This window comes from Salmo salar, chromosome 22 (assembly GCF_965601325.2).
Source record: "Salmo salar chromosome 22, fSalSal1, whole genome shotgun sequence".
Lineage (NCBI taxonomy): Eukaryota > Metazoa > Chordata > Actinopteri > Salmoniformes > Salmonidae > Salmo > Salmo salar.
Genome location: NC_138312.1, coordinates 62246280 through 62273415, shown reverse-complemented (window position 1 = coordinate 62273415; position 27136 = coordinate 62246280). Strand labels below are relative to the sequence as shown.

The following is a 27136-nucleotide window of genomic DNA, read 5'->3' as shown; positions in this document are numbered from 1 at the left end:
AACCTTTGCGGTTACTGGCCCAACACCCTAACCACTAGGCTACCTTTAAAGTTCTACATGGAACACAAAAAGGTTCTACCTGGAACCAAAAACGGTTCTTCAAAGTGTTCTCCAATAGGGACAGCCAAAGAACCCGTTTAGGTTCTAGATAGAAAAGGGTCTAAGAGAGTGTTCCGCTTAAATGTACTCCCTCTCCTCTCCTCTCCTCTCCTCTCTTCCTCCATCAGGTGGTGGACGTGTCTGGATCATCTATGCTGAAGGAGGCCGTCTCTGGCTGCCAGGTGGAGTTGCTGGACAACTGTGGTCACTCTGTGGTGATGGAGCGACCTCGCAAGACAGCTCAGCTCATCATGGACTTTATCAATAACCAACACAACTCTGGCTCTGGCTCTAACAGCAGCAAGAAACTCTCCTGAGACTGACTACCTGGAGTTCAGACTTTTATAGTGCCCGTTTCCCGGACAAGGTTAAACCTAGTCCTAGGCAAAGAAGCACTTTCAATGGGGGTTTGATCTCCATTGAACATGCGTTTCAGTCAGGGTTTCAGGTTTCACGGCTGGCCAGCGGCAGGCGTCAGGGCTGGTTCAGTCAGGAGGTACTAGGTTTCAGTCAGGTTTTCAGGTTTCAGTCAGGGACTCAGGTTTCAGTCAGGGACTAGGTTTCAGTCAGGGTTTTCAGGTTTCAGTCAGGGACTAGGTTTCAGTCAGGAGGTACTAGGTTTCAGTCAGGGTTTCAGGTTTCAGTCAGGGTTTCAGGCTTCAGTCAGGGACTAGGTTTCAGTCAGGAGGTACTAGGTTTCAGTCAGGAGGTACTAGGTTTCAGTCAGGGTTTCAGGTTTCAGTCAGGGTTTCAGGCTTCAGTCAGGGACTAGGTTTCAGTCAGGGACTAGGTTTCAGTCAGGGACTAGGTTTCAGTCAGGGACTAGGTTTCAGTCAGGGACTAGGTTTCAGTCAGGTTGCAGTCAGGGTTTCAGTGAGGTTTTTAGGTTTCAGTCAGGGACTAGGTTTCAGTCAGGGACTAGGCTTCAGTCAGGGACTAGGTTTCAGTCAGGGTTTCAGGTTTCAGTAAGGTACTAGGTTTTAGGTTTAATCTGTGTCCAGGAAACCAGCCTACGGTGAGCGTTTATCGCATCTGTAAAAAAAAAAATCTAATAATCTGTAAATGATCTAGTAATATTTTTCTAATGTAGTCCTCAGGGAATGAGCCCATCAACCAGCTGGCTGCTGTTTCATGCTTGAATTTGATTATAAGGCGAAGATACTGGGATACAATATTGTGACATTGCATTTATTTAGTGATTTAAGGACCTTCATTTTCAAATGTTATATTATTTGTTTAATTGCCGATGTGTTACTAACTTAATTACATGATTTTATACTTTATTTGAGTTTGTGATAGCTCTGAGTCAGCTGAAGGACTGTGGTTGGTAGTGTCTGAGACTGTTCCCGCCTGAAAACCCAAGAAGTAAAGGAAGACGCAAACTCAAATCAAACTACTTAGTTAGTTAGTTAGTTACTTAGTTAGTTAGTTAGGTTTGTCTTGTTGAAGGTTGGCACATGGTCTTATTATTAACCACAGACAACATATTACACCTTGTACATTAGGAACATATTGTCATTGTGTTTTATGATAAAATAAATGTTATAAAAAAACAATGGAGCTACAAGGACGTACGTTTTGTAATATTATTATTATTATTATTAACCAAATATTTTTGTTATTCAATGGCTGCTATACCCTGTTATATGTGATATAACCTGATAGGATCGATGCATGACGTTAAGAGTATCGATGCAATGAGACACAACAACCAATGCCTGGATATTTTCAAGTTTGCTTTGTTTCGTTTTAGCTGATGCCATGTCATTAAGTTACACTGAGACAAAAAAAAATAGATTTGTGACACTTTTCTTATCCTTGTACATGTTAATGCATCTACTCAATGTTTTGCTTGTTCACGTAAAGCACAAAATAAAACTCTTCTCATGCTGACATGAAATTCATGGACCAATCACATTGGACTTAGTTGTTTTGGGGCTGGGCCTCGATATGGGGTGGAGCTACAGCTGTTTTTGGGGCTGGGCCTTGATATGGGGTGGAGCTACAGTGGTTTTGGGGCTGGGCCTTGATATGGGGTGGAGCTACAGTGGTTTTGGCACTGGGCCTTGATATGGGGTGGAGCTACAGTGGTTTTGGCACTGGGCCTTGATATGGGGTGGAGCTACAGTGGTTTTGGGGCTGGGCCTTGATATGAGGTGAAAAAAGCTTAGTGATATTGTTTCAAGGTTTTGGGGGAAAAGCTTTGAGGAAAGTTTTGGGGGTTTGTTTCAGATTTCAAGCAACAGTTTTAGGAAGGCCAGGGTTTGGATGAGATTGAATGAGCTCAATTCTTTTCATGTGGTTACACTGTCATCATAAAGTGCTTTGGGAGCCATCTTACCCGACACCCTATACCCTCTACAATTTGCATACCGCCACAACAGATCCACAAACAAAGCAATCTCCATTACACTGCCCTACACCACCTGGATAAGAGGAATATCTATGTAAGAATGCTGTTCATCTAAATGACATCACAGAAGTCAAGGATCGGTAGGATAGTCAGTTTTACGAGGGTATGTTTGGCAGGATGAGTGAAGGGTGCTTTGTTACGGAATAGGAAGCCGATTCTAGATTTAATTTTGCGTTGGAGATGCTTAATGTGAGTCTGGAAGGAGAGTTTACAGTCTAACCAGACACCTAGGTATTTGTAGTTGTCCACATATTCTAAGAACCGTCCAGAGTAGTGATGCTGGACGGGCAGGCAGATGCGGGCAGCGATCGGTTGAAGAGCATGCATTTAGTTTTACTTGGATTTAAGAGCAGTTGGAGGCCACGGAAGGAGAGTTGTACGGCATTGAAGCTCGTCTGGAAGTTAGTTAACACAGTGTCCAAAAAAGGGCCAGAAGTATACAGAATGGTGTCGTCTGCTGCGTAGAGGTGGATCAGAGAATCGCCAGAAGCAAGAGCGACATCATTGATGTGTACAAAAAAAAATTTTGTAGCCCATGTGCCTCAGCCTAATCATTTGGTCTATTTACCCCTCTTAATTTCCCCTACTGTTCTGACTTGGTGGTGAACATGTAGCCTATAACCTGTTTTAGAGAAATGTAATCATTGAATATTGTAAGAGCTTTCCTTGTCTGCTTATATGCCCCCTTTATTAATCCTACGGTTCTGACCTGGTGTACAGGGAGAACATTGTAAGAACGGCCCATGTTCTGAATTCTGTCGCTGTACATTTCAAAGTGCTAAACAAATTGTTATATTGACTACGTCCGTCCTAGCTCGCTCATTAATGTCTTAATCAAAATTACGGATTGCCTCTAATCCGCTTGTCGTCCCCTTATGCAATAGCTCGTACATCTCAACTGGCATTAGAAACCACATTTGTTTAAGCAAGTCAGCCATATCAGCAATGCTTTTTTTAAAGGCAGTAAATGAGGCTGAATGAACTGTTTCGCTGCCAGACAAGGCTCCGCTGATAACCAGGTGTAGCGGTGGTAAGGATTCACTTCTTGGTGCTGAAAAGAAAGCTCTGCTGTTGGGGACAGCTTTATGTAGACCCTAACAGTTTCTGGGTACTGTTTGTCACCGTTACAGTGCAATTAATATATTGTTTAGTGTTGTGTTATATAGTGGCTTTGCTGGCATGCATAAACAATTTTGGGGAGTTTGCCCCACCAAGATTTACATGCTTAAATCGCCACTGGACTTCACTGACATTTTCAACTTGTCCCTGACCAAGTCTGTAATACCAACATGTTTCAAGCAGACCACCATCATTCCTGTGCCCAAGAAAGCGAAGGCAACCTGCCTAAATGACTACAGACCCGTAGCACTCACGTCCGTAGCCATGAAGTGCTTTGAAAGGCTGGTCATGGCTCACATCAACAGCATCCTCCCGGACACCCTAGACCCACGCCAATTTGCATACCGCCCCAACAGATCCAAAGATGACGCAATCTCTATTGCACTCCACACTGCCCTTTCACACCTGGACAAAAGGAACACCTATGTGAGAATTCTATTCATTGACTACAGCTCAGCGTTCAACACCATAGTGCCCTCAAAGCTCATCACTAAGCTAAGGACCCTGGGACTAAACACCTCCCTCTGCAACTGGATCCTGGACTTCCTGACACATCTGCCACCCTGATCCTCACCACTGGGGCCCCTCAGGGGTGCGTGCTTAGTCCCCTCCTGTACTCGCTGTTCACCCACAGCTGTGTGGCCAAGCACGACTCCAACACCATCATTAAGTTTGCTGATGACACCACAGTGGTAGGCCTGATCACCAACAATGATGAGACAGCCTATAGGGAGGAGGTCAGAGACCTGGCAGTGTGATGACAGGACAACAACATCTCCCTCAATGTGAGCAAGACAAAGTAGCTGATCGTGGCCTATAGGAAAAGGAGGGCTGAACAGGCCCCCATTCTCATCGACGGGACTGAAGTGGAGCGGGTTGACAGCTTCAAGTTCCTTGGTGTCCACATCACCAACTAACTATCATGGTCCAAACACACCAAGACAGTCGTGAAGAGGGCACGATAACACCTTTCCCCCCTCAGGAGACTGAAAAGATATTGCATGGGTCCCCAGATCCTCAAAAAGTTCTACAGCTGCACCATCGAGAGCATCCTGACCGGTTGCATCACCACCTGGTATGGCAACTGCTCGGCCTCCGACCACAAGGCACTACAGAGGGTAGTGCGTACGGCCCAGTACATCACTGGGGCCAAGCTTCCTGCCATCAAGGACCTCTATACCAGGCTGTGTCAGAGGAAGGCCCTTAAAATTGTCAAAGACTCTAGTCAGCCAAGTCATAGACTGTTCTCTCTGCTACCGCACGGCAAGCGGTACCGGAGCGCCAAGTCTAGGTCCAACAGGCTCCTTAACAGCTTCTTCCCCCAAGCTATAAGTCTGCTGAACAATTTATAATTTACATTGAGCCCTTCGTTTTTACACTGCTGCTACTCGCTGTTTATTATCTATGCATAACCACTTTTCCCCTACCTATATGTACAAATTACCTCGACAAACCTATACCCCCGCACATTGACTTGGTACCGGTATCCCCTGTATATGACCTCGTTATTGTTATGTTATTTTATTGCGTTACTTTTTATTTTATTTTTTACTTTAGTTTATTAGTAAATATTTTCTTAACTTTATTTCTTGAACTGCAATGTTGATTAAGGGCTTGTAAGTCAGAATTTTACCGTTGTATTTGGCAAATGTGGCAAATGTGGCAAATAAAATTTGATTTGATTTGTAAACAAGTTGACTTTGAGGATAAAGAAAGTGTGTTTATCAATTTATTTGGACAAAATCTAAATTCTAAACGGCAATATTCTTGTAATGCTTTTTGTATAACAAATCGCTAATTACAGCTCAATTTGAGAAAGTTATGAATTTGTGATTATCCATCGTTATTCACAGCAAATCCTGCGATAAACTCAATTAAAAATATATATAGTTTGACAGCCATAGTTACGTAGCCAGGGAAAGTAGGGGGGCTGAGGGTGCTGCACCCCCTGAAAAATCTGAATAAAACGAAAATGTATATACAGTACCAGTCAAAAGTTTGGACACACCTACTCATTCAAAGGTTTTTCTTTCTTTCTTTTTACTATTTTCTACATTGTAGAATAATAGTGAAGACATCAAAACTATTAAATGACACATATGGAATCACGTAGTAACCAAAAAAGTGTTAAATAAATCAAAATATATTTCAGATTCTTCAAAGTAGCCACCCTTTGCCTAGATGACAGCTTTGCACACTCTTGGCATTTTCTCAACCAGCTTCGTGAGGTAGTCACCTAGAATGCATTTCAATTAACAGGTGTGGCTTGCTAAAAGTTAATTTGTGGAATTTATTTATTTCCTGTGTTTGAGCCAATCAGTTGTGTTGTGACAAAGTAGGGGTGGTATACAGTAGGGGCGGCAGGTAGCCTAGTGGTTAGAGTGTAGGGGGGGCAGGTAGCCTAGTGGTTAGAGTGGAGGGGGGGCAGGTAGCCTAGTGGTTAGAGTGTAGGGGCGGCAGGTAGCCTAGTGGTTAGAGTGGAGGGGTGGCAGGGTAGCCTAGTGGTTAGAGTGTAGGGGGGGCAGGTAGCCTAGTGGTTAGAGTGTAGGGGCGGCAGGTAGCCTAGTGGTTAGAGTGTAGGGGGGGTAGCCTAGTTGTTAGAGTATAGAGGAGGCAGGTAGCCTAGTGGTTAGAGTGTAGGGGCGGCAGGTAGCCTGGTGGTTAGAGTGTTGGGCCAGGAACCGAAAGATTACGAGATCGAATCACTGAGCTGACAAAGTAAAAATCATTGTAAATAAGAATTTGTTCTTAATTAACTGACTTGCCTAGTTAAATAAAGGTTAAATACATATTTTTAAAAAGCACTTTTTCATGAACATGGCCAAAAAAATGTTAAGGCCCTATCCGGCATGCTGCTAGTTCGGCATGACAGGAGACAACGTTTCTGGGTAACGAATTTGAAACATAACCCTATTTGGTAAAAGACCAAGTCCATATTATGACAAGAACGGCTCAAATAAGCAAAGAGAAACGACAGTCCATCATTACTTTAAGACATGAAGGTCAGCCAATTTCAAGAACTTTGAAAGTTTCTTCAACTTCAGTCGCAAAAACCATCAAGCGCTATGATGAAACTGGCTCTCATGAGGACCACCACAGGAAAGGAAGACCCAGAGTTCCCTCTGCTGCAGAGGATAAGTTCATTAGAGTAAATTGCACCTCAGATTGCAGCCAAAATTCACAGAGTTCAAGTAACAGACACATCTCAACATCAACTGTTCAGAGGAGACTGTGTGAATCAGGCCTTCATGGTCGAATTGCTGCAATGAAAGCACTACTGAAGGACACCAATAATAAGAAGAGACTTGCTTGGGCCAAGAAACACAAGCAATGGACATCAGACCAGTGGAAATCTGACCTTTGGTCTGATGAGTCCAAATTTGAGAATTTTCGGTCCCTAAACTTTGTTTTGTTTGACTTTTCCATAAAAATGATGCCAGCTGATTCATGATTTCGACTGGCTGAGAAATTCTGCCTGCCTCTCTGTCTTGTCCTGACTCCCGACATGTTCATTACTACGGGACAGCTGGAGATCGAATTTGAATATTGAAACAATGTGGCAAATGTCTGAGAGACAGGCAGTAATGTTTATACAAATCACCACTGTTGAAAACTAAATGTTAGTCTAAAAGAAATGTGAGATCATGTCTAGATGCTTTTTATAGTGGAGATCAAGTTTATAAATTGCCTGGCTGGGCTGACGAGACAGTGGAATTGAGTAGTCAGCTGGTACAGAGTAAACAAAATCACAGAACATTTTACAGTAAACAAGGTAGTTATTGATGACATATGATTCTTATCGTGAAAAAAAGTTGATTGACAGAAGGAGTACAAGGGGTTCCCGAGTGGCGCAGCGGTCTAAGGCACTCTATCTCAGTGCATGAGGCGTCACTACAGACCCTGGTTCGATTTCAAGCTGAATCACAACCCGGCCGTGATTGGGAGTCCCATAGGGCGGAGCACAGCTGAACCAGCGTCGTCCGGGTTAGTGTTTGGCCGGGGTAGGTCTTCATTGTAAATAAGAATTTGTTCTTAACTGACTTGCCTAGTTAAATAAAGGTTTAAAAAAAAAAAAGTGGCAAAACTTGCAAAAACATCAAAGATCACCATATTTGGTAGTGAGAGGAAACGCAAACCTATCTGTGATAGTATGTCAGCCAGCAACACACAATATGGGTTTCAGTAGATAAACTAAAGTTGGCAAGCTAGCTTGCAGGAAAAATAAATTTGTACCCTAGCCACTGTATTTGTCATCTGTCCTCTTGATGCTGGAATCGGCTGTTGCAGAGCTTCTTGCTAAATCCATTACTTTGTTTGGAATCCTCTCCGCTATATTCCGGTTGAAACAACATGAATGGTTGAATGTCACCATGTAGCTAAAAAAAAAAAAAGGTCCATCTTCGAATTCGTGTTGATGAGAGGAATCACTTCAAAACATGTTTTGTGCTGCTACCATGTTGTGTTGCTACCATGTTGTGTTGCTTCCATGTTGTTGTCATGTTGTGTTGCTTCCATGCTGTGTTGTCATGTGTTGCTGCCTTGCTGTGTTGTTGTCTTAGGTCTTTCTTTATAAAGTGTTGTCTCTCTTTTGTTGTCATGTGTGTTTTGTCCTATATTTATATTGTATTTATTTGTATTTTTTAATCCCAGGCCCCGTCCCCGCAGGAGGCCTTTTGCCTTTTTGATAGGTCGTCATTGTAAATAAGAATTTGTTCTTAACTGACTTGCCTAGTTAAATAAAACAATAAAACATTGTGGTCTGATCAGTTCTTTCAGTTTTGCCTAAAGGATTGTGTTGTTAGTGTCCAGAACTACCTAAAGGATTGTGTTGTTAGTGTCCAGAACTACCTAAAGGATTGTGTTGTTAGTATCCAGAACTACCTAAAGGATTGTGTTGTTAGTGTCCAGAACTGCCTAAAGGATTGTGTTGTTAGTGTCCAGAACTGCCTAAAGGATTGTGTTGTTAGTGTCCAGAACTGCCTAAAGGATTGTGTTGTTAGTGTCCAGAACTACCTAAAGGATTGTGTTGTTAGTATCCAGAACTACCTAAAGGATTGTGTTGTTGGTGTCCAGAACTACCTAAAGGATTGTGTTGTTAGTGTCCAGAACTACCTAAAGGATTGTGTTGTTAGTGTCCAGAACTACCTAAAGGATTGTGTTGTTAGTATCCAGAACTACCTAAAGGATTGTGTTGTTAGTGTCCAGAACTGCCTAAAGGATTGTGTTGTTAGTGTCCAGAACTGCCTAAAGGATTGTGTTGTTAGTGTCCAGAACTACCTAAAGGATTGTGTTGTTAGTATCCAGAACTACCTAAAGGATTGTGTTGTTGGTGTCCAGAACTACCTAAAGGATTGTGTTGTTAGTGTCCAGAACTACCTAAAGGATTGTGTTGTTAGTATCCAGAACTACCTAAAGGATTGTGTTGTTAGTGTCCAGAACTGCCTAAAGGATTGTGTTGTTAGTGTCCAGAACTGCCTAAAGGATTGTGTTGTTAGTGTCCAGAACTACCTAAAGGATTGTGTTGTTAGTGTCCAGAACTACCTAAAGGATTGTGTTGTTAGTGTCCAGAACTACCTAAAGGATTGTGTTGTTAGTGTCCAGAACTACCTAAAGGATTGTGTTGTTAGTGTCCAGAACTACCTAAAGGATTGTGTTGTTAGTGTCCAGAACTGCCTAAAGGATTGTGTTGTTGGGGTCCAGAACTACCTAAAGGATTGTGTTGTTAGTGTCCAAAACTACCTAAAGGATTGTGTTGTTAGTATCCAGAACTACCTAAAGGATTGTGTTGTTAGTGTCCAGAACTACCTAAAGGATTGTGTTGTTAGTGTCCAGAACTACCTAAAGGATTGTGTTGTTAGTGTCCAGAACTACCTAAAGGATTGTGTTGTTAGTGTCCAGAACTACCTAAAGGATTGTGTTGTTAGTGTCCAGAACTACCTAAAGGATTGTGTTGTTAGTGTCCAGAACTACCTAAAGGATTGTGTTGTTAGTGTCCAGAACTGCCTAAAGGATTGTGTTGTTGGGGTCCAGAACTACCTAAAGGATTGTGTTGTTAGTGTCCAAAACTACCTAAAGGATTGTGTTGTTAGTATCCAGAACTACCTAAAGGATTGTGTTGTTAGTATCCAGAACTACCTAAAGGATTGTGTTGTTAGTGTCCACCACTTCAAAAAAACCTGCATTGGGGGAGGTGCGGGGGCAGATGACGAAGCACCGATACACAGAAGTTGTGGTCTTTCAGAGACTGGACTAAAATGTGTCAGCATATATATTAAGCAATGATAGGAACATCGCGGAAAGACGTCCAATGGCTCTATCGAACAAGGACAACCATATCTACCCCCACAAAAAAAACGTATAGCGTGATCAGTATCACATAGATCCTTGGCGTATTTTCACCCCCCCCCCCAATGATCTATCTAGCTACGTTTTTATTCTTTGGACCTGCGTTTACAATGTATACAGTTTCGGTTTGTGTTGTTGTTGGGTTTTTAGCTGTCTGTGACTTTGTGGCGAGTAAGGTCTTGCATGTGTAGGTAAATAATGCGTCATGATTGCAAGGTGTCCGGATATATTTTCCAACTGTCCCGTTATCTGGTTTTAATTGTCTATTCTATAATGCTGCTTCTAACCACTCAGAAACCATTATCAACGAGGGGCTATGCGCTCTATGGAAAATAATGAACGATGTAGCTGTGTTACACGACAGGCTAGCAAAGTGGAACTGACCTTCCACCGAGTTACATTATTTTCCAGAGAACTCATAGAGCCCCTAGTTGATGGCCGTAATTTAACACATTTGTCACTAGAAATGTGTTCTAACATCCACTGAAATAGCCAGGAAGTTTGCTAAGAGTGATAACCAAACAAACAGACTTACTATATATGTTTAGCTAACCAAACTATCAGACTATTATTAAAATCCAATTCAACAATACCATTATTGTTTTCTGTTTGACTTTAGCTTTCAAAAACATCTCAAACAAAACCTGTAAAATTAACTATTGCTATTCAATTCTACCGTGCAAATACACTGTGCGTTATAGGGAAATAACGCACGCTAGAATATATAACATATATAAAATATATTATATAAAAATCAGAAAGGAGTATTCAACAACGCCAATTCGTTCCGATATTTCTTGATTCATTTTTTTTATTTGCATTTTTATCATGTGTGTGTTTGACATTGTACTGCACTGATATAAGCTAGTAACATAAGCATTTCGCTGTACCCGCTGTAACATATGCTGAACCAATAAGCGTTGATTTGTGTTAATGCCTCATTGTTTCGCTAGGTGGCGACACTTGATTTTAGCAAGAGTCCTCGGCGCTTCTGTTCTCGTTGGGAAAAAACTCAATTGGATCACCTCGTGTCCCATATACACTCTCTCCTCGCCTCCTTCTCAAAATTCATTGGATGAAAAAGCTTGGATGTATAATTAATTCACTTTTGTAATATGATCTACTTCACTTGCTTTAGCATTGTTAACATATTTTTTTCCCCCATGTCAATAAAGCTCCTTTGAATTTGAATTGAAAGCCCCGAGGTTCCGCCCCTCTGACCTTCTTATCCAATGGGTTTTAAGAGGGAGGAGTTTAATTTAAATTCTACCACTGTTTACATGTTCTGCGCATGCGTAGCTTCAGGGAAAGCACGTTTAGTTAAGTCACGTTGGGTCTTAGCACTTATCAACAGGCAACTTTCTTAATACAGCCTTTTATTAAAAATAAAAAAAACTAAGGTTAAAGTGGATTCAACAGCAACACGTTGACGCCGTTGGTGAGTGTATAAAGTACAGTAAACGATTCTGTCATCAATAACCAATATAATATTTCAGATATTTAACGAGGCCCATTTCCATCCTCTGTAGCTGGCTAGTTAGCTGCTAGCTAACGTTAGCCTCATCGGATCCAGGTTTCTGCAACAACGAACTGTACATAACGTTCAATCATTATTACCTACACATTGCAATGTATTGAATCGCCAAAACTTGTATATCACCTTTGACATGCTATAGGCTAAAATACTGACTTAACGTTACATTTTTCACACCATAGTAGTTTTAACTGTACTGCTGCTTTTTGTGTTGGTTGTTTTGAAGGACACGCGACGCTTGTAGCCAAATAGAATGCGGCGCGCAGACATAAAGGACGAACCGGCGACTTATGAGCGACTTGTGTACAAAAACACATCCGTTTACCACTATATGAGGATCTCCCTGTAAGTGTCACCACCACTTGATCAAAGTTTCTTTCCATTTGATGCAACAACAAACAAAAAAAATTTTTACTTCCTGCCTCTTTCCCCAAAGCCCTGTAGTTTTCCCTGATCTGATCACGTGGTCAGGAACAACTCCTTTCCCTGAGTACAGTACACACTAGACAAAACAATTGTGAGGTGACAGTGCATCTGTGTTCACAACTCACTTTCAAACTACTCTGTGCCAAATGTGTGCATTTTGAACCTGCAGTAAGGATGCATGAATTCACAAAGATTTTGATTTGAACACTTGTTAATTCATGACCTCTTTTGAATCCTTTCTTCCTCAGAGTGTTAGAGAATGAAAACACCAGACTCAGTGCAGCCCAACTGAAGCAGCTCATCGTCTCTGGCCTCAGGGACCTGTATGGAGAGGTAAAGTGAAGCTAGACCGACTGGATCCGAAACTGAAATGAAACAGAATAAATCCATATGGATTAGAGCTGGGCAATATTGCCAAAATTTCATATCACAATATTTTCCTTTTTTTTTTTTTTTTTTTTTTACAGTTTTGATGGTATTTTGTATGTATTTGAATAACTAGAGCAGGTAGCCAAGCGATTTAAGAGCATTGGGCCAGTAACAGAAAAGTCACTGGTTCGAATCCCAGAGACAAACTAGGTGAAAACATCTGCCGATATGCTCTTGAGCAAGGCACTTAAACCTCATTGGTCATGTAAGTCGCTCTGGATAAGAGCGTCTGCTAAAGTGACTTAAATGTAAAAAGTTATAAATATGCTTTGTGTAGTTCGTGACCCTAGGCTGGCAATGCATACATTATAAGGGATTTCAATGAGGCTTTCACCATTCTGATTGTTTTACACTGTTCAATCCAACTTAAAACAAAAATAATTTATACATCTCTGGTTGGGCCACTCAAGGACATTCAGAGACTTGTCCCGAAGCCACTCCTGCGTTGTCTTGGCTTTGTGCTTAGGGTCGTTATCCTGTTGGAAGGTGAACCTTCACCCCAGTCTGATGTCCTGAGCGCTCTAGAGCAGGTTTTCATCAAGGATCTCTCTGTACTTTGCTCTGTTCATCTTTGCCCTGATCCTGACTACTCTCCCGGTCCCTGCCGCTGAAAAACATCGCCACAGCATGATGCTACCACCGCCATGCTTCACCGTAGGGATGGTGCCAGGTTTCCTCCAGATGTGATGCTTGGCATTCAGGCCAAAGAGTTCAATCTTGGTTTCATCAGACCAGAGAACCTTGTTTCTCACCCCAAGTGGGCTGTCATGTGCCTTTTACTGAGGAGTGGCTTCCGTCTGGCCACTCTACCATAAAGGCCTGATTGGTGGAGTGCTACAGAGATGGTTGTCCTTCTGCAAGGTTGTCCCATCTCTACAGAGGAGCTCTTTCAGAGTGACCATCAAGGCCCTTCTCCCCCAATTGCTCAGTTTGGCCGGGCGGCCAGCTCTAGGAAGAGTCTTGGTGGATCCAAACATCTTCCATTTCAGAATGACGGAGGCCACTGTGTTCTTGGGGACCTTCAATGCTGCAGACATGTTTTGGTACCCTTCCCCAGATCTGTGCCTCGATACAATCCTGTCTCGGAGCTCTACGGACAATTCCTTTGACCTCATGGCTTGGTTTTTGCTCTGACATGCACTGTCAACTGTGGGACCTTATATAGACAGGTGTGTGTCTTTCCAAATCATGTCCAATCAATTGAATTTACCACAGGTGGACTCCAAGTTGTAGAAACATCTCAAGGATGATCAATGGAAACAGGATGCATCTGAGCTCAATTTCAAGTCTCATAGCAAAGGGTCTGAATACTTATGTAAATCAGGTATTTCTGTTTTTGTTTTAAATAAATCTACAAAAAATGTCAAACTGTTTTGTCATTATGGGGTATTGTGATGTCATTATGGGGTATTGTGATGTCATAATGGGGTATTGTGATGTCATAATGGGGTATTGTGTGTAGATTGCTGAGGATCCTTTTTATTTAATCCACTTTAGAATAAGGCTGTAACGTAACAAAATGTGGGAAAAGTCAAGGGGTCTGAATACTTTCCCGAAGGCATTGTAAGAACAATGGTGCAACACAAAAAAATATATATATAAATATTTGATCAAAAATGCACTTTATCCTGTGTTGGATAGCGATCGCTGTTGCCTAACTGTTAAACGTGCCTGGCTTTATAAATTATTAATCTATATCTCCATGAGCACCAAACCTCAAGTAAAAACAAAGTCTGATAAACAATTTAACAAATGTGTCTTTTTTAAAAATCTTTTGCTGTAATAAAGGTTTTACACGTTTTGTCCCTGTTAGAACAGCATCTGGTATTATAATTTATTTAGTGTTTACACTGTTCCAAATTGTCCGAAAAATGTATATTTCTAAACTTTTTCTTTATCTCGTTATGGTCATTATAATAAGTAATGTCATTATCATTAGTAGGCTTTAGTATAGCAGCCTTGTGTAACCACCATCGAACTCTAGGCCTAAGAGCGCATCCTGTTTTAATCTTAATAAATTAGGCCTATATATCAATACTTTTATATAGGCTACTGTATCAGTCAACAATTCATTCATGTCATAATACACAGCATACGAGTCATTCATGATTTGAAATGCAATCAAGCGTTTGTTTTAAAATAACAAAGCGAATAATTATTGTAAACAATAAATACACTATTCCATGTCGGCAATTGCATGCATGCGACTGTGTTTAGTCTTTGCTGTAAACCCCCCCCCCCACCCCCCTCTAAAAAAAACTTACTACAGACTACAGACTCTCTGGTATTTAGTGTTGTTTACATTGTGCCAAATAGTCAGAAACATTGTTGTAATCGAACAACACCTGTTTGGCCCCCGGTGCTTCTTCCTTACCTTTTTTTTCCCATCTCTAGTATTTTTTCCCACAACTACAAACATATGACTTCCCGTTTTACCTCTTGAGCAATCAAACATTCCCCCGTTTCAAGTTTATTTGTCACGTCATCTGCATCTATCTTGTAGTCACGTGTTACGGTGTTTAAGAGTTTGTTATAACCAGTTTATGATAGGCTATAGGTCATTCCATGCGTCACGTGTTTGTTATAACCAGTTTATGATAGGCTATAGGTCATTCCATGCGTCACGTAAAGAGAGCAAGGGTTGAGGGAATAGGGACGTTTTTTTATTTTTTCATAAACGAATTAGGGATTTCAGTAACACAACTTTTAAGGTCAGAAATTATTTTGAAGGTTCAGCAACACGGGCATCGCGATAAACACCGTTGATGTTCTGTGGTGGTCGCTGCAGCAGGGAGGAGAGGTGCTAGTCACAATCGCGCTGTCATATATATATATATATATATATATATATATATATATATATATATATATATATATATATATATATATATATATATATTTTTTTTTTTTAACAAAGTGCAGCAAGTCTGAGCCCAGCACAATCACATCAATCGTGGTCGTACTCCCTCTAGTCATGTCTTATATATTTAATCAGGGTTCAACAAAACTTGCGCTGATGCACACCCAGAATAATAGTATTTCGGGGCACAGTAATGCCGAAACGTTGGTAAATACCCATTCAATTGTTGGGAGATTATACATGGGGAGTGCAACTTTATTTAGATAGTTTTTAATTATTTAATCAAACAGTACACTTCAAGCATAATACAAGCTCAGTGCATATAACTGATTTGATTCAAACACAGGATGTCTATATATATATATATATATATATATATATATATATATGGAGAAATACAAGGTAACATTTTGACCAGTTGATTGGTCGAAATAACAGATGACTCTCGGTCGACCAATTTATTTTTAGTCAGGGACAACCCACGTTTTTTTTCCCCCCTGCACTTTTGTTATCATTTCCACACTGCCATGGCTGGCTGCATGATATTGGCAAAACATCTAGGCCTAGTTAATTGAACTGTTGAAATCATGGAAAGAGAATGAATATTGTAATTCTATAGTTGGAATATAGTGGGCAGAACCTTCAATACATTGTGGTTTGTCATGACAATGAATTCATGAATAAGCCAGGGAGGAAATGTTGACAGGGTATGAACCATAGTGTTGGTCAGTGTTTCCAGGTATTTTATTAGGATCCCCATTAGCTATTGCAAAAGCAGGAGCTACTCTTCCTGGGGTCCACACAAAACATGACACAATCCAGAAGATTAATAGACAAAAACAGCTCAAGGACAGAACATCAACAGGTGACCCTAATTAAATATTGCATTAAATGTTCTCTTGCTTCATGTAGATAGCTAGCTAACATATTCATACTTTGCCTATTCCAACAGTATTTAGAAGATACCGTTGCACAAACAACATGCTGATCTACGCCTACACCAGCACTGGTACCAGGCTGTATTAGCTAGCTAGACTCTTTGTACATTTAGCAATAACTAGCTATTTAGCATTAGCGGCTAACAAGATTTATTTTAGCCACAACTTACTATGAAAAGACAAATTAGCTGACAGTAAGATACAGAAACTAATAGTGTAAATGTATAATGCTTGTGGAAAGCAGCATGTCACCAATGCGCTGTTGCGTCTGTCTGACTATGCCGATAGAGAGAACCGCAAGAAAGTGCTTGTGACTCCACGGTCTAACAACTAGTGATGGGAAAACCGAGTCTTTCTGAAGGCTTCGGTGCTTACACCAAATTGTGCCGTAACTTCATTCTGTTCAGTGCACATTAGTGACATCTGCTGGTCAGCAATATAGCAGCGTGTGATTATCAGATTAATATAATTTTTTCCCCCCAACTGTTTTCTTCAAAAACTCCGTAGCGGAGCGGTAAATCGTAGGAGCCTATAATTAGTTGGAATCCCACGTTCGCATCTTACATCATTCTTCACTTTTTTTGCCTTCAAGTTTACTATATAATACAAAAACTGAATCTATGGCATTATTTAGGATGCTTAAGACAAAAGTTTATACTAAATAAAACAAGTTATTTGAACAACACTGCAGAAAGTGTGGTTTCACATAACAATTTTCAAAACATTGTGCCTTCAATAGGATTCGACTTCATACCCTCATGTCTCTGAATGTCCCATAGAATAGGGAACTATCTGCTAAGCTACCGGTCATGTGAAACGTTACGTACAAAATTCTAAATATATTTGTAATTACGGTATCCAGTAGAGGTCGGTGTTTTGAAAGCAGCTTGGAATCGAAGAGAGCACCGGAACAACGGAAAAATAAGTTGTCTATATCATTTTTGCAACACACGGTCTGAAACAGGACGTGATCAGACGAAACTTCCAACATCATTGATGACGACGTCCCGATAACGTGATACAAGCATCGGCACACTGCTTCGAAGTTTGCTGCTTAGCGATTTCGAACGGGGCTCCGGTATCAAACGTAACATCACTACGAACAACTGCTCTCTCCTTGAGTGACGGGGAGCAGGGCTTGGAGGTGCTGGCGGCAGGGCTTGGAGTGGCAGGGCTTGGAGTGGCAGGGCGGCAGGGCTTGGAGTGGCAGGGCGGCAGGGCTTGGAGTGGCAGGGCGGCAGGGCTTGGAGTGGCAGGGCGGCAGGGCTTGGAGTGGCAGGGCGGCAGGGCTTGGTGTGGCAGGGCGGCAGGGCTTGGAGTGGGAGGTGGCATGCAGCAGGAGGAATACGGTATACCAGCCAGCCCTAATATCGATCCAGGCTTAAGTAAACCATTACAAACACAAATACACACTCAACCAAATCCATTACAACCGGAGCATAAGACGGCAGGGGAATAAATACCACTAGTAGTACTGAATGTTGTTGAAGTCGGAAGTTTACATACACTTAGGTTGGAGTCATTAAAACTCGTTTTTCAACCACTCCACAAATTTCTTGTTAACAAACTATAGTTTTGGCAAGTCGGTTAGGACATCTACTTTGTGCATGACACAAGTAATTTTTCCAACAATTGTTTACAGACAGATTATTTTACTTATAATTCAATGTATCACAATTCCAGTGGGTCAGAAGTTTACATACACTAAGTTGACTGTGCCTTTAAACAGCTTGGAAAATTCCAGAAAATGATGTCATGGCTTTAGAAGCTTCTGATAGGCTAATTGACATAATTTGAGTCAATTGGAGGTGTACCTGTGGATGTATTTCAAGGCCTACCTTCAAACTAAGTGCCTCTTTGCTTGACATCATGGGAAAATCTAAAGAAATCAGCCAAAACCTCAGAAATAAAGTTGTAGACCTCCACAAGGCTGGTTCATCCTTGGGAGCAATTTCCAAATGCCTGAAGGTACCACGTTCATCTGTACAAACAATAGTACGCAAGTATAAACACCATGGGACCACGCAGCCGTCATACCACTCAGGAAGGAGATGCGTTCTGTCTCCTAGAGATGAACGTACTTTGGTGCGAAAAGTGCAAATCAATCCCAGAACAACAGCAAAGGACCTTGTGAAGATGCTAGAGGAAACAGGTACAAAAGTATCTATATCCACAGTAAAACGAGTCCTATATCGACATAACCTAAAAGGCCACTCAGCAAGGAAGAAGCCACTGCTCCAAAACCGTCATAAAAAAGCCAGACTACAGTTTGCAACTGCACATGGGGACAAAGATTGTACTTTTTGGAGAAATGTCCTCTGGTCTGATGAAACAAAAATAGAACTGTTTGGCCATAATGACCATCATTATGTTTGTAGGAAAAAGGGGGGAGGCTTGCAAGCCGAAGAACACCATCCCAACCGTGAAATACAGGGGTGGCAGCATCATGTTGTGGGGGTTTGTTGCAGGAGGGACTGGTGCACTTTACAAAATAGATGGCATCATGAGGCAGGAAATTTATGTGGATATATTGAAGCAAAATCTCAAGACGTCAGGAAGTTAAAGCTTGGTGATTAATGGGTCTTCCAAATGGACAATGACCCCAAGTATACTTCCAAAGTTGTGGCAAAATGTTAAGGTATTGGAGTGGCCATCACAAAGCCCTGACCTCAATCCTATAGAACATTTGTGGGCAGAACTGAAAAAGCGTGTGTGAGCAAGGAGGCCTACAAACCTGACTCAGTTACACCAGCTGTCAGGAGGAATGGGCCAAAATTCACCCAACTTATTGTGGGAAGCTTGTGGAAGGCTACCTGAAATGTTTGACCCAAGTTAAACAATTTAAAGGCAATGCTACCAAATACTAATTGAGTGTATGTAAACTTCTGACCCACTGGAAATGTGATGAAAGAAATAAAAGCTGAAATAAATCATTCTCTCTGCTATTATTCTGACATTTCACATTCTTAAAATAAAGTGGTGATCCTAACTGACCTAAGACAAGGAATTTTTACTAGGATTAAATGTCAGAAATTGTGAAAAACCTGAGTTTAAATGTATTTGGCTAAGGTGTATGTAAACTTCCGACTTCAACTGTAGATGTAATGTGGTGAATGTTGCTGATATAGATGTAATGTATAGTGTTGTAATGTATTTAATGTTGCATATATACACTACCAGTCAACAGTTTTACAACACCTATTCATTCAAGGGTTTTTCTTTTTACTATTTTCTACATTGTAGAATAGTAGTGAAGAATTATAAAACTATGAAGTAACACATGGAATCACGTAGTAACCAAAAAAGTGTTAAACAAATCAAAATAGATTTTATATTTCAAATTCTTCAAAGTAGCCACCCTTTGCCTTGATGACAGATTTGCACACTCTTGGCATTCTTTCAATCAGCTTCACCTAGAATGCTTTTCCAACAGTCTTGAAGGAGTTCCCACATATGCTGAGCACTTGTTGGCTGCTTTTCCTTCACTCTGCGATCCAACTCATCCCAAACCATCTCAATTTGGTTGAGGTCAGATGATTGTGGAGGCCAGGTCATCTGATGCAGCACTCCATCCCTCTCCTTGGTCAAATAGCCCTTAGACAGCCTGGAGGTGTTTTGGGTCATTGTCCTGTTGAAAAATAAATGATAGTCCCACTAAACCCAAACCAGATGGGATGGCGCATCGCTGTTAACCATGCTGGTTAAGTGTGCCTTGAATTCGAATTAAATCACCAGCAAAAACCCCCACACCATCACACCTCCTCCTCCATGCTTCACAGGGGGAAATACACATGCGGAGATCATCTCACAAAGACGTGGTGGTTGGAACCAAAAATCTCCAATTTGGTCTCCAGACCAAAGGCCAAATTTCCACCAGTCTAATGTCCATTGCTCGTGTTTCTTGGCCCAAACAAGTCTCTTCTTCTTATTGGTGTCCTCTAGTAGTAGTTTCTTTGCAGCAATTTGACCATGAAGGCCTGATTCACACAGTCTCCTCTGAACAGTTGATGTTGAGATGTGTCTGTTACTTTAATTTGGGCTGCATTCTGAGGTGCAGTTAACTCTAATGAACTTATCCTCTGCAGCAGAGGGAACTCTGGGTCTTCCTTTCCTGTGGCGGTCCTCATGAGAGCCAGTTTCATCATAGCGCTTGATGGGTTTTGCTACCGCATTTGAAGAAAAGTTCTTCACATTTCCTGGATTGACTGACCTTCATGTCTTAAAGTAATAATGGACTGTTGTTTCTCTTTGTTTATTTGAGCTGTTCTTGCCATAATATGGACTTGGTCTTTTACCAAATAGGGCTATCTTCTGTATACCACCCCTACCTTGTCACAACACAACTGATTGGCTCAAACGCATTAAGAAGGAAAGAAATTCCACAAATTAACTTTTAGGAAGGCACACCTGTTAATTGAAATGCATTCCAGGTGACTACCTCATGAAGCTGGTTGAGAGAATGCCAAGTGTGCAAAGCTATCATCAAGGCAAAGGGTTGTTACTACATGATTCCATATGTGTTATTTCATAGTTTTGACGTCTTCACTATTATTCTATAATGTAGAAAATAGTCAAAAATAAAGAAAAACCCTTGAATGAGTAGGTGTTCTACACTACCGGTCAAAGGTTTTAGATGTATTGAATGTTGTTGATTTAAGTGTAAATGTATAGAGTGTTGTAATGTACTGAATGTTGTTGATATAGATGTAATGTATAGAGTGCTTCTCATAACTCTGTATTCCTCATGTCCAGGGAATTGTGGCTATTCTTCATATTACATTGCTTTATGCACCACTTTGTAGTTGTTGCCGTCTTCCGTTTCCATTGATGAAGAGGTGTTTAATGTAAAAGTATTTCCCATTCCAGTCTCTCACACTAGACACTTAATCCTTGTTTGCAATTATCCCAGGGGTGAGGTTATTTATATCCAGTTATCGACCCCGGGGGTGAGGTTATTTACATCCAGTTATCCCAGGGGTGAGGTTATTTATATCCAGTTATCCCCCCGGGGGTGAGGATATTTACATCCAGTTATCCCAGGGGTGAGGTTATTTATATCCAGTTATCCCCCCGGGGGTGAGGATATTTCTAGTTGATTAGCCCGGAGGTGAGGATATTACTAGTTGATTAGCCCGGGGGTGAGGATATTTCTAGTTGATTAGCCCGGGGGTTAGGATATTTCTGTCCAGTTATCCCGGGGGTTAGGATATTTCTATTCAGTTATCCCGGGGGGTGAGGATATTTATATCCAGTTATCCCGGGAGGGGGGAGTTTTCTATTCAGTTATCCCGGGGGGTGAGGATATTTCTATTCAGTTATCCTGGGGGGTGAGGATATTTCTATTCAGTTATCCCGGGGGGTGAGGATATTTCTATTCAGTTATCCCGGGGGGTGAGGATATTTCTATTCAGTTATCCCGGGGGGTGAGGATATTTCTATTCAGTTATCCCGGGGGTGAGGATATTTCTATTCAGTTATCCCGGGGGGTGAGGATATTTCTATTCAGTTATCCCGGGGGTGAGGTTATTTCTGTCCAGTTATCCCGGGGGTGAGGATATTTATATCCAGTTATCCCGGGGGTAAGATATTTATATCCAGTTATCCCGGGGGTGAGGTTATTTATATCCAGTTATCCCGGGGGGTGAGGATATTTATATTCAGTTCTCCCGGGGGTGAGGATATTTCTATTCAGTTATCCCGGGGGGTGAGGATATTTCTATTCAGTTATCCCGGGGGGTGAGGATATTTCTATTCAGTTATCCCGGGGGTGAGGATATTTCTATTCAGTTATCCCGGGGGTGTGGATATTTCTATTCAGTTATCCCGGGGGGTGAGGATATTTCTATTCAGTTATCCCGGGGGGTGAGGATATTTATATTCAGTTATCCCGGGGGTGAGGTTATTTATATCCAGTTATCCCGGGGGTGAGGATATTTCTATCCAGTTATCCCGGGGGGTGAGGATATTTCTATTCAGTTATCCCGGGGGGTGAGGATATTTCTATTCAGTTATCCCGGGGGTGTGGATATTTCTATTCAGTTATCCCGGGGGGTGAGGATATTTCTATTCAGTTATCCCGGGGGGTGAGGATATTTCTATTCAGTTATCCCGGGGGTGTGGATATTTCTATTCAGTTATCCCGGGGGGTGAGGATATTTCTATTCAGTTATCCCGGGGGGTGAGGATATTTCTATTCAGTTATCCCGGGGGGTGAGGATATTTCTATTCAGTTATCCCGGGGGGTGAGGATATTTCTATTCAGTTATCCCGGGGGTGAGGTTATTTCTGTCCAGTTATCCCGGGGGGTGAGGATATTTCTATTCAAGTTAGGATAGTCTGAGCTGAAAACAGCGCTTAACATTTTTTGGTGAAACTTCTGTCCTCTGTTTTAGGTTGGAAGTGCGTTCCCTTTTGATCTGTTGAAGTTTGATGCGAGAGCACTAACAGGCGTGCTGCGTGTGTACAACAGGTAACTAACTGGCCATACATTTTACCCCCGCATGCAAGTCTTGGGCAAAAATTATGCAAGCTGACAACGGTAGTCAGTTGAACTGTGTTTCCTCCGACATGTTGGTGCGGCTGGCTTCCGGGTTAAGCAGGCGGGTGTTAAGGAGGACTCATGACTCCACCTTCGCCTCCCGAGCCCGTTGGGTAGTTGCAGCGATGAGACAAGATCGAAATTGAGGAGAAAAAGAGGGTGGGGAAGAAAAAAAAAATCATAATAACCTATAGGAGGGTAGTTCTCCAGGAACAGGGTTGGAGTTAACCTATAGGAGGGTAGCTCTCCAGGAACAGGGTTGGAGTTAACCTATAGGAGGGTAGCTCTCCAGGAACAGGGTTGGAGTTAACCTATAGGAGGGTAGCACTTCAGGAACAGGGTTGGAGTTAGCCTATAGGAGGGTAGTTCTCCAGGAACAGGGTTGGAGTTAACCTATAGGAGGGCATCTCTCCAGGAACAGGGTTGGAGTTAACCTATAGGAGGGCATCTCTCCAGGAACAGGGTTGGAGTTAACCTATAGGAGGGTAGATCTCCAGGAACAGGTTTGGAGTTAACCTATAGGAGGGTAGCTCTCCAGGAACAGGGTTGGAGTTAACCTATAGGAGGGTAGCACTTCAGGAACAGGGTTGGAGTTAGCCTATAGGAGGGTAGTTCTCCAGGAACAGGGTTGGAGTTAACCTATAGGAGGGTAGTTCTCCAGGAACAGGGTTGGAGTTAGCCTATAGGAGGGTAGTTCTCCAGGAACAGGGTTGGAGTTAACCTATAGGAGGGTATCTCTCCAGGAACAGGGTTGGAGTTAGCCTATAGGAGGGTAGTTCTCCAGGAACAGGGTTGGAGTTAACCTATAGGAGGGTAGTTCTCCAGGAACAGGGTTGGAGTTAACCTATAGGAGGGCATCTCTCCAGGAACAGGGTTGGAGTTAACCTATAGGAGGGTAGTTCTCCAGGAACAGGGTTGGAGTTAGCCTATAGGAGGGTAGTTCTCCAGGAACAGGGTTGGAGTTAACCTATAGGAGGGTAGCTCTCCAGGAACAGGGTTGGAGTTAACCTATAGGAGGGTATCTCTCCAGGAACAGGGTTGGAGTGAACCTATAGGAGGGCATCTCTCCAGGAACAGGGTTAGAGTTAACCTATAGGAGGTCATCTCTCCAGGAACAGGGTTGGAGTTAACCTATAGGAGGCTAGTTCTCCAGGAACAGGGTTGGAGTTAACCTATAGGAGGGTAGCTCTCCAGGAACAGGGTTGGAGTTAACCTATAGGAGGGCATCTCTCCAGGAACAGGGTTGGAGTTAACCTATAGGAGGGCATCTCTCCAGGAACAGGGCTGGAGTTAACCTATAGGAGGGTAGTTCTCCAGGAACAGGGTTGGAGTTAGCCAATAGGAGTGCAGTTCTCCAGGAACAGGGTTGGAGTTAGCCTATAGGAGGCTAGCTCTCCAGGAACAGGGTTGGAGTTAACCTATAGGAGGGTAGCTCTCCAGGAACAGGGTTGGAGTTAACCTATAGGAGGGCATCTCTCCAGGAACAGGGTTGGAGTTAACCTATAGGAGGGCATCTCTCCAGGAACAGGGTTGGAGTTAACCTATAGGAGGGCATCTCTCCAGGAACAGGGTTGGAGTTAACCTATAGGAGGGTAGTTCTCCAGGAACAGGGTTGGAGTTAGCCTATAGGAGGGCAGTTCTCCAGGAACAGGGTTGGAGTTAACCTATAGGAGGGCAGTTCTCCAGGAACAGGGTTGGAGTTAACCTATAGGAGGGCATCTCTCCAGGAACAGGGCTGGAGTTAACCTATAGGAGGGTAGCTCTCCAGGAACAGGGTTGGAGTTAACCTATAGGAGGCTAGCTCTCCAGGAACAGGGTTGGAGTTAGCCTATAGGAGGGCAGTTCTCCAGGAACAGGGTTGGAGTTAGCCTATAGGAGGGCAGTTCTCCAGGAACAGGGTTGGAGTTAACCTATAGGAGGGCAGCTCTCCAGGAACAGGGTTGGAGTTAACCTATAGGAGGGTAGCACTTCAGGAACAGGGTTGGAGTTAACCTATAGGAGGGCATCTCTCCAGGAACAGGGCTGGAGTTAACCTATAGGAGGGTAGCTCTCCAGGAACAGGGTTGGAGTTAACCTATAGGAGGCTAGCTCTCCAGGAACAGGGTTGGAGTTAACCTATAGGAGGGTAGCTCTCCAGGAACAGGGTTGGAGTTAACCTATAGGAGGGCATCTCTCCAGGAACAGGGTTGGAGTTAACCTATAGGAGGGCATCTCTCCAGGAACAGGGCTGGAGTTAACCTATAGGAGGGTAGTTCTCCAGGAACAGGGTTGGAGTTAGCCTATAGGAGGGCAGTTCTCCAGGAACAGGGTTGGAGTTAGCCTATAGGAGGGCAGTTCTCCAGGAACAGGGTTGGAGTTAACCTATAGGAGGGCATCTCTCCAGGAACAGGGCTGGAGTTAACCTATAGGAGGGTAGCTCTCCAGGAACAGGGTTGGAGTTAACCTATAGGAGGCTAGCTCTCCAGGAACAGGGTTGGAGTTAACCTATAGGAGGGCATCTCTCCAGGAACAGGGTTGGAGTTAACCTATAGGAGGGTAGCTCTCCAGGAACAGGGTTGGAGTTAACCTATAGGAGGGCATCTCTCCAGGAACAGGGTTGGAGTTAACCTATAGGAGGGCATCTCTCCAGGAACAGGGTTGGAGTTAACCTATAGGAGGGGTGTCTCTCCAGGAACAGGGTTGGAGTTAACCTATAGGAGGGTATCTCCCCAGGAACAGGGTTGGAGTTAACCTATAGGAGGGGTGTCTCTCCAGGAACAGGGTTGGAGATTCCTTCTTTAGAGGATGTGACCGGGTCTGTTTGTTTCTTTCAGTGGGCTGGTGAAGTTGTGGAGTGCCCTGACACTGTTGGGATCCTATCAGAATGAACGGTGCTCTTTCAGAGTTACTCAGGTAAACTACTGACTGCCTTTTAATTCGAATTGACCAACCCTGCTGCATAACGTAAACATCCCCCCTTCCTTTCCCAGGTGTCACCTTTCCTGTTAACTCTGTCTGGGAATAGTCGTGAGCTGGAGCTGGAGTTGGACTGAGCAAAGCTGTTGGTTCTTGAATCAACACAGTAACCCATAACACTGTAAAGACAAAACAATACTTAGAATGAACTTCATTTTCAGAAATGTCTTTAGTAAACCACATTTGTGCTCTAATTTCAACTATGCAGCTCTTAACTGCATTCAAAGGTCCAGGGGACCCCTGCCGTCGGTTACATTACCCCAGCCACGTCACCTCCATGTCGGGGAGCGGGCCTCTCTCACCAAGGCCTTCAGCGCCAGGGACGTGGCGGTCTTCGCCGAGCTCACCGGGGACGTAAACCCCATTCACCTGGATCCGACCTATGCCAAGACCACGTCGTTCGAAACTCCCATCGTCCACGGCGTACTGATAAACGGACTGATCTCGGCCATTCTGGGGACCAAGATGCCGGGGAGCGGCTGTATCTTCCTGTACCAGGAGATCAGGTTTCCGGCGCCGCTGTACATCGGGGAGGAGGTTCTGGCTGAAGCCGTGGTGAAGAAGATCAAGATGTCGTTCGCCTTCATCGCAGTGACTTGCTCTGTCAAAGATAAAGTGGTCATGGAGGGGGAGGTCATGATCATGATGCCAGAGGATCAGCAACCAAGGGTGTGATGATGATGATGATAATGATGATGATAACAGTTGGAGGGAATATTGTAGCCTCAAATCCAGTCTGTTTGTGCTGACAGAGAAGGAGTGGAATGTTAGCACAAACGGACTGTATTTGAAGCTAGTTAGTGGAACTATTGTCGTCTCTCTTGACATGACAGACTTGAGCTAACGTGAGATTTGGTTCTGGCGGCAGGGATTTAAAATATGTTGTGGTAAACCTGTACTTTTTGTTTAACTGGCTTTTTGGAGATCCTTTTTATGTTTTTGTATGGCTTGAGTACCTGTGTGATAGACAATCTATCCGTCTCACATCCCTCTAGGAACAGCTCAGAGGTAGTGTCTATGTTGTGGGACTACCTCCAAAGCATCTCCTGACAAATGCCTGTTAAATCAGTGGCACTGGAATGGTCCTTGTTTTGCTCATACTTTTCTAATAACTGTTATATGGTCTTGTGCTCTTGTATTACAAAAAAATTGTGCACAATGTTCTTTGGTTAAATTATGATTTATTGAATTTGAGAACTACTTTTGTTTGATCAAAGATCCTTCTTAGTTGTTTTGTAAATAAATGACATAATAAAGACCTAGGTCAATGTATGTAGGCATATCTGAGTTCCAAATAAATTGAATCTAAGCATTTTCAAGGCTGCCAACTATGCATGTTGTATTGTTTCTTTAGTGATAAATATAAACACAATCATAGTTTTTATAATCACACATAGACATATACTTCATAGATCTTTCAAACCCAATTGTTGTACTTATTCAAAATGTATTTCCTAATCAGATTACCAAATGTATGACC

At 42.6% G+C, this 27136-nt stretch overlaps 2 protein-coding genes across 17 annotated transcripts in view; both read left to right on the top strand.

Moving 5' to 3' along the window:
• Nucleotides 1-2007, top strand: part of abhd6a (abhydrolase domain containing 6, acylglycerol lipase a) — a 77057-nt gene extending 75050 nt beyond the window's left edge. For 2 of the 15 annotated variants that reach the window (XR_014382094.1, XR_014382093.1), the window contains exons 9-10: nucleotides 228-547; nucleotides 679-2007. Coding sequence is in view for 1 of the 15 variants with exons in the window: in NM_001140355.1 (NP_001133827.1) it covers nucleotides 228-416 (189 nt within the window). In the remaining 14 variants the exon portion in view is untranslated. 15 annotated transcript variants of the gene reach the window in all.
• Nucleotides 2008-11289: 9282 nt separating this feature from the next.
• rpp14 (ribonuclease P/MRP 14 subunit) lies at nucleotides 11290-26984 on the top strand. Of its 2 annotated transcripts, XM_045711229.2 has the most exons (7): nucleotides 11290-11414; nucleotides 11506-11568; nucleotides 11737-11855; nucleotides 12185-12269; nucleotides 22556-22632; nucleotides 25515-25593; nucleotides 25671-25766. In XM_045711229.2, the coding sequence occupies exons 3-7, from the start codon at nucleotides 11764-11766 to the stop codon at nucleotides 25731-25733; spliced, it is 396 nt and encodes a 131-aa protein (XP_045567185.1). In that variant the 5' UTR covers nucleotides 11290-11414; nucleotides 11506-11568; nucleotides 11737-11763; the 3' UTR covers nucleotides 25734-25766.
• Nucleotides 26985-27136: the final 152 nt, after the last annotated feature.

Bases quoted from the DNA above. Each gene is read 5' to 3' on its own strand.
- rpp14 (XM_045711229.2), top strand. From the start codon at position 11,764: ATGCGGCGCGCAGACATAAAGGACGAACCGGCGACTTATGAGCGACTT. The intron at 22,633-25,514 runs GTAACTAACTGG...TGTTTCTTTCAG, and splicing joins GTGCTGCGTGTGTACAACAG to TGGGCTGGTGAAGTTGTGGA. The intron at 25,594-25,670 runs GTAAACTACTGA...TTCCTTTCCCAG, and splicing joins GCTCTTTCAGAGTTACTCAG to GTGTCACCTTTCCTGTTAAC.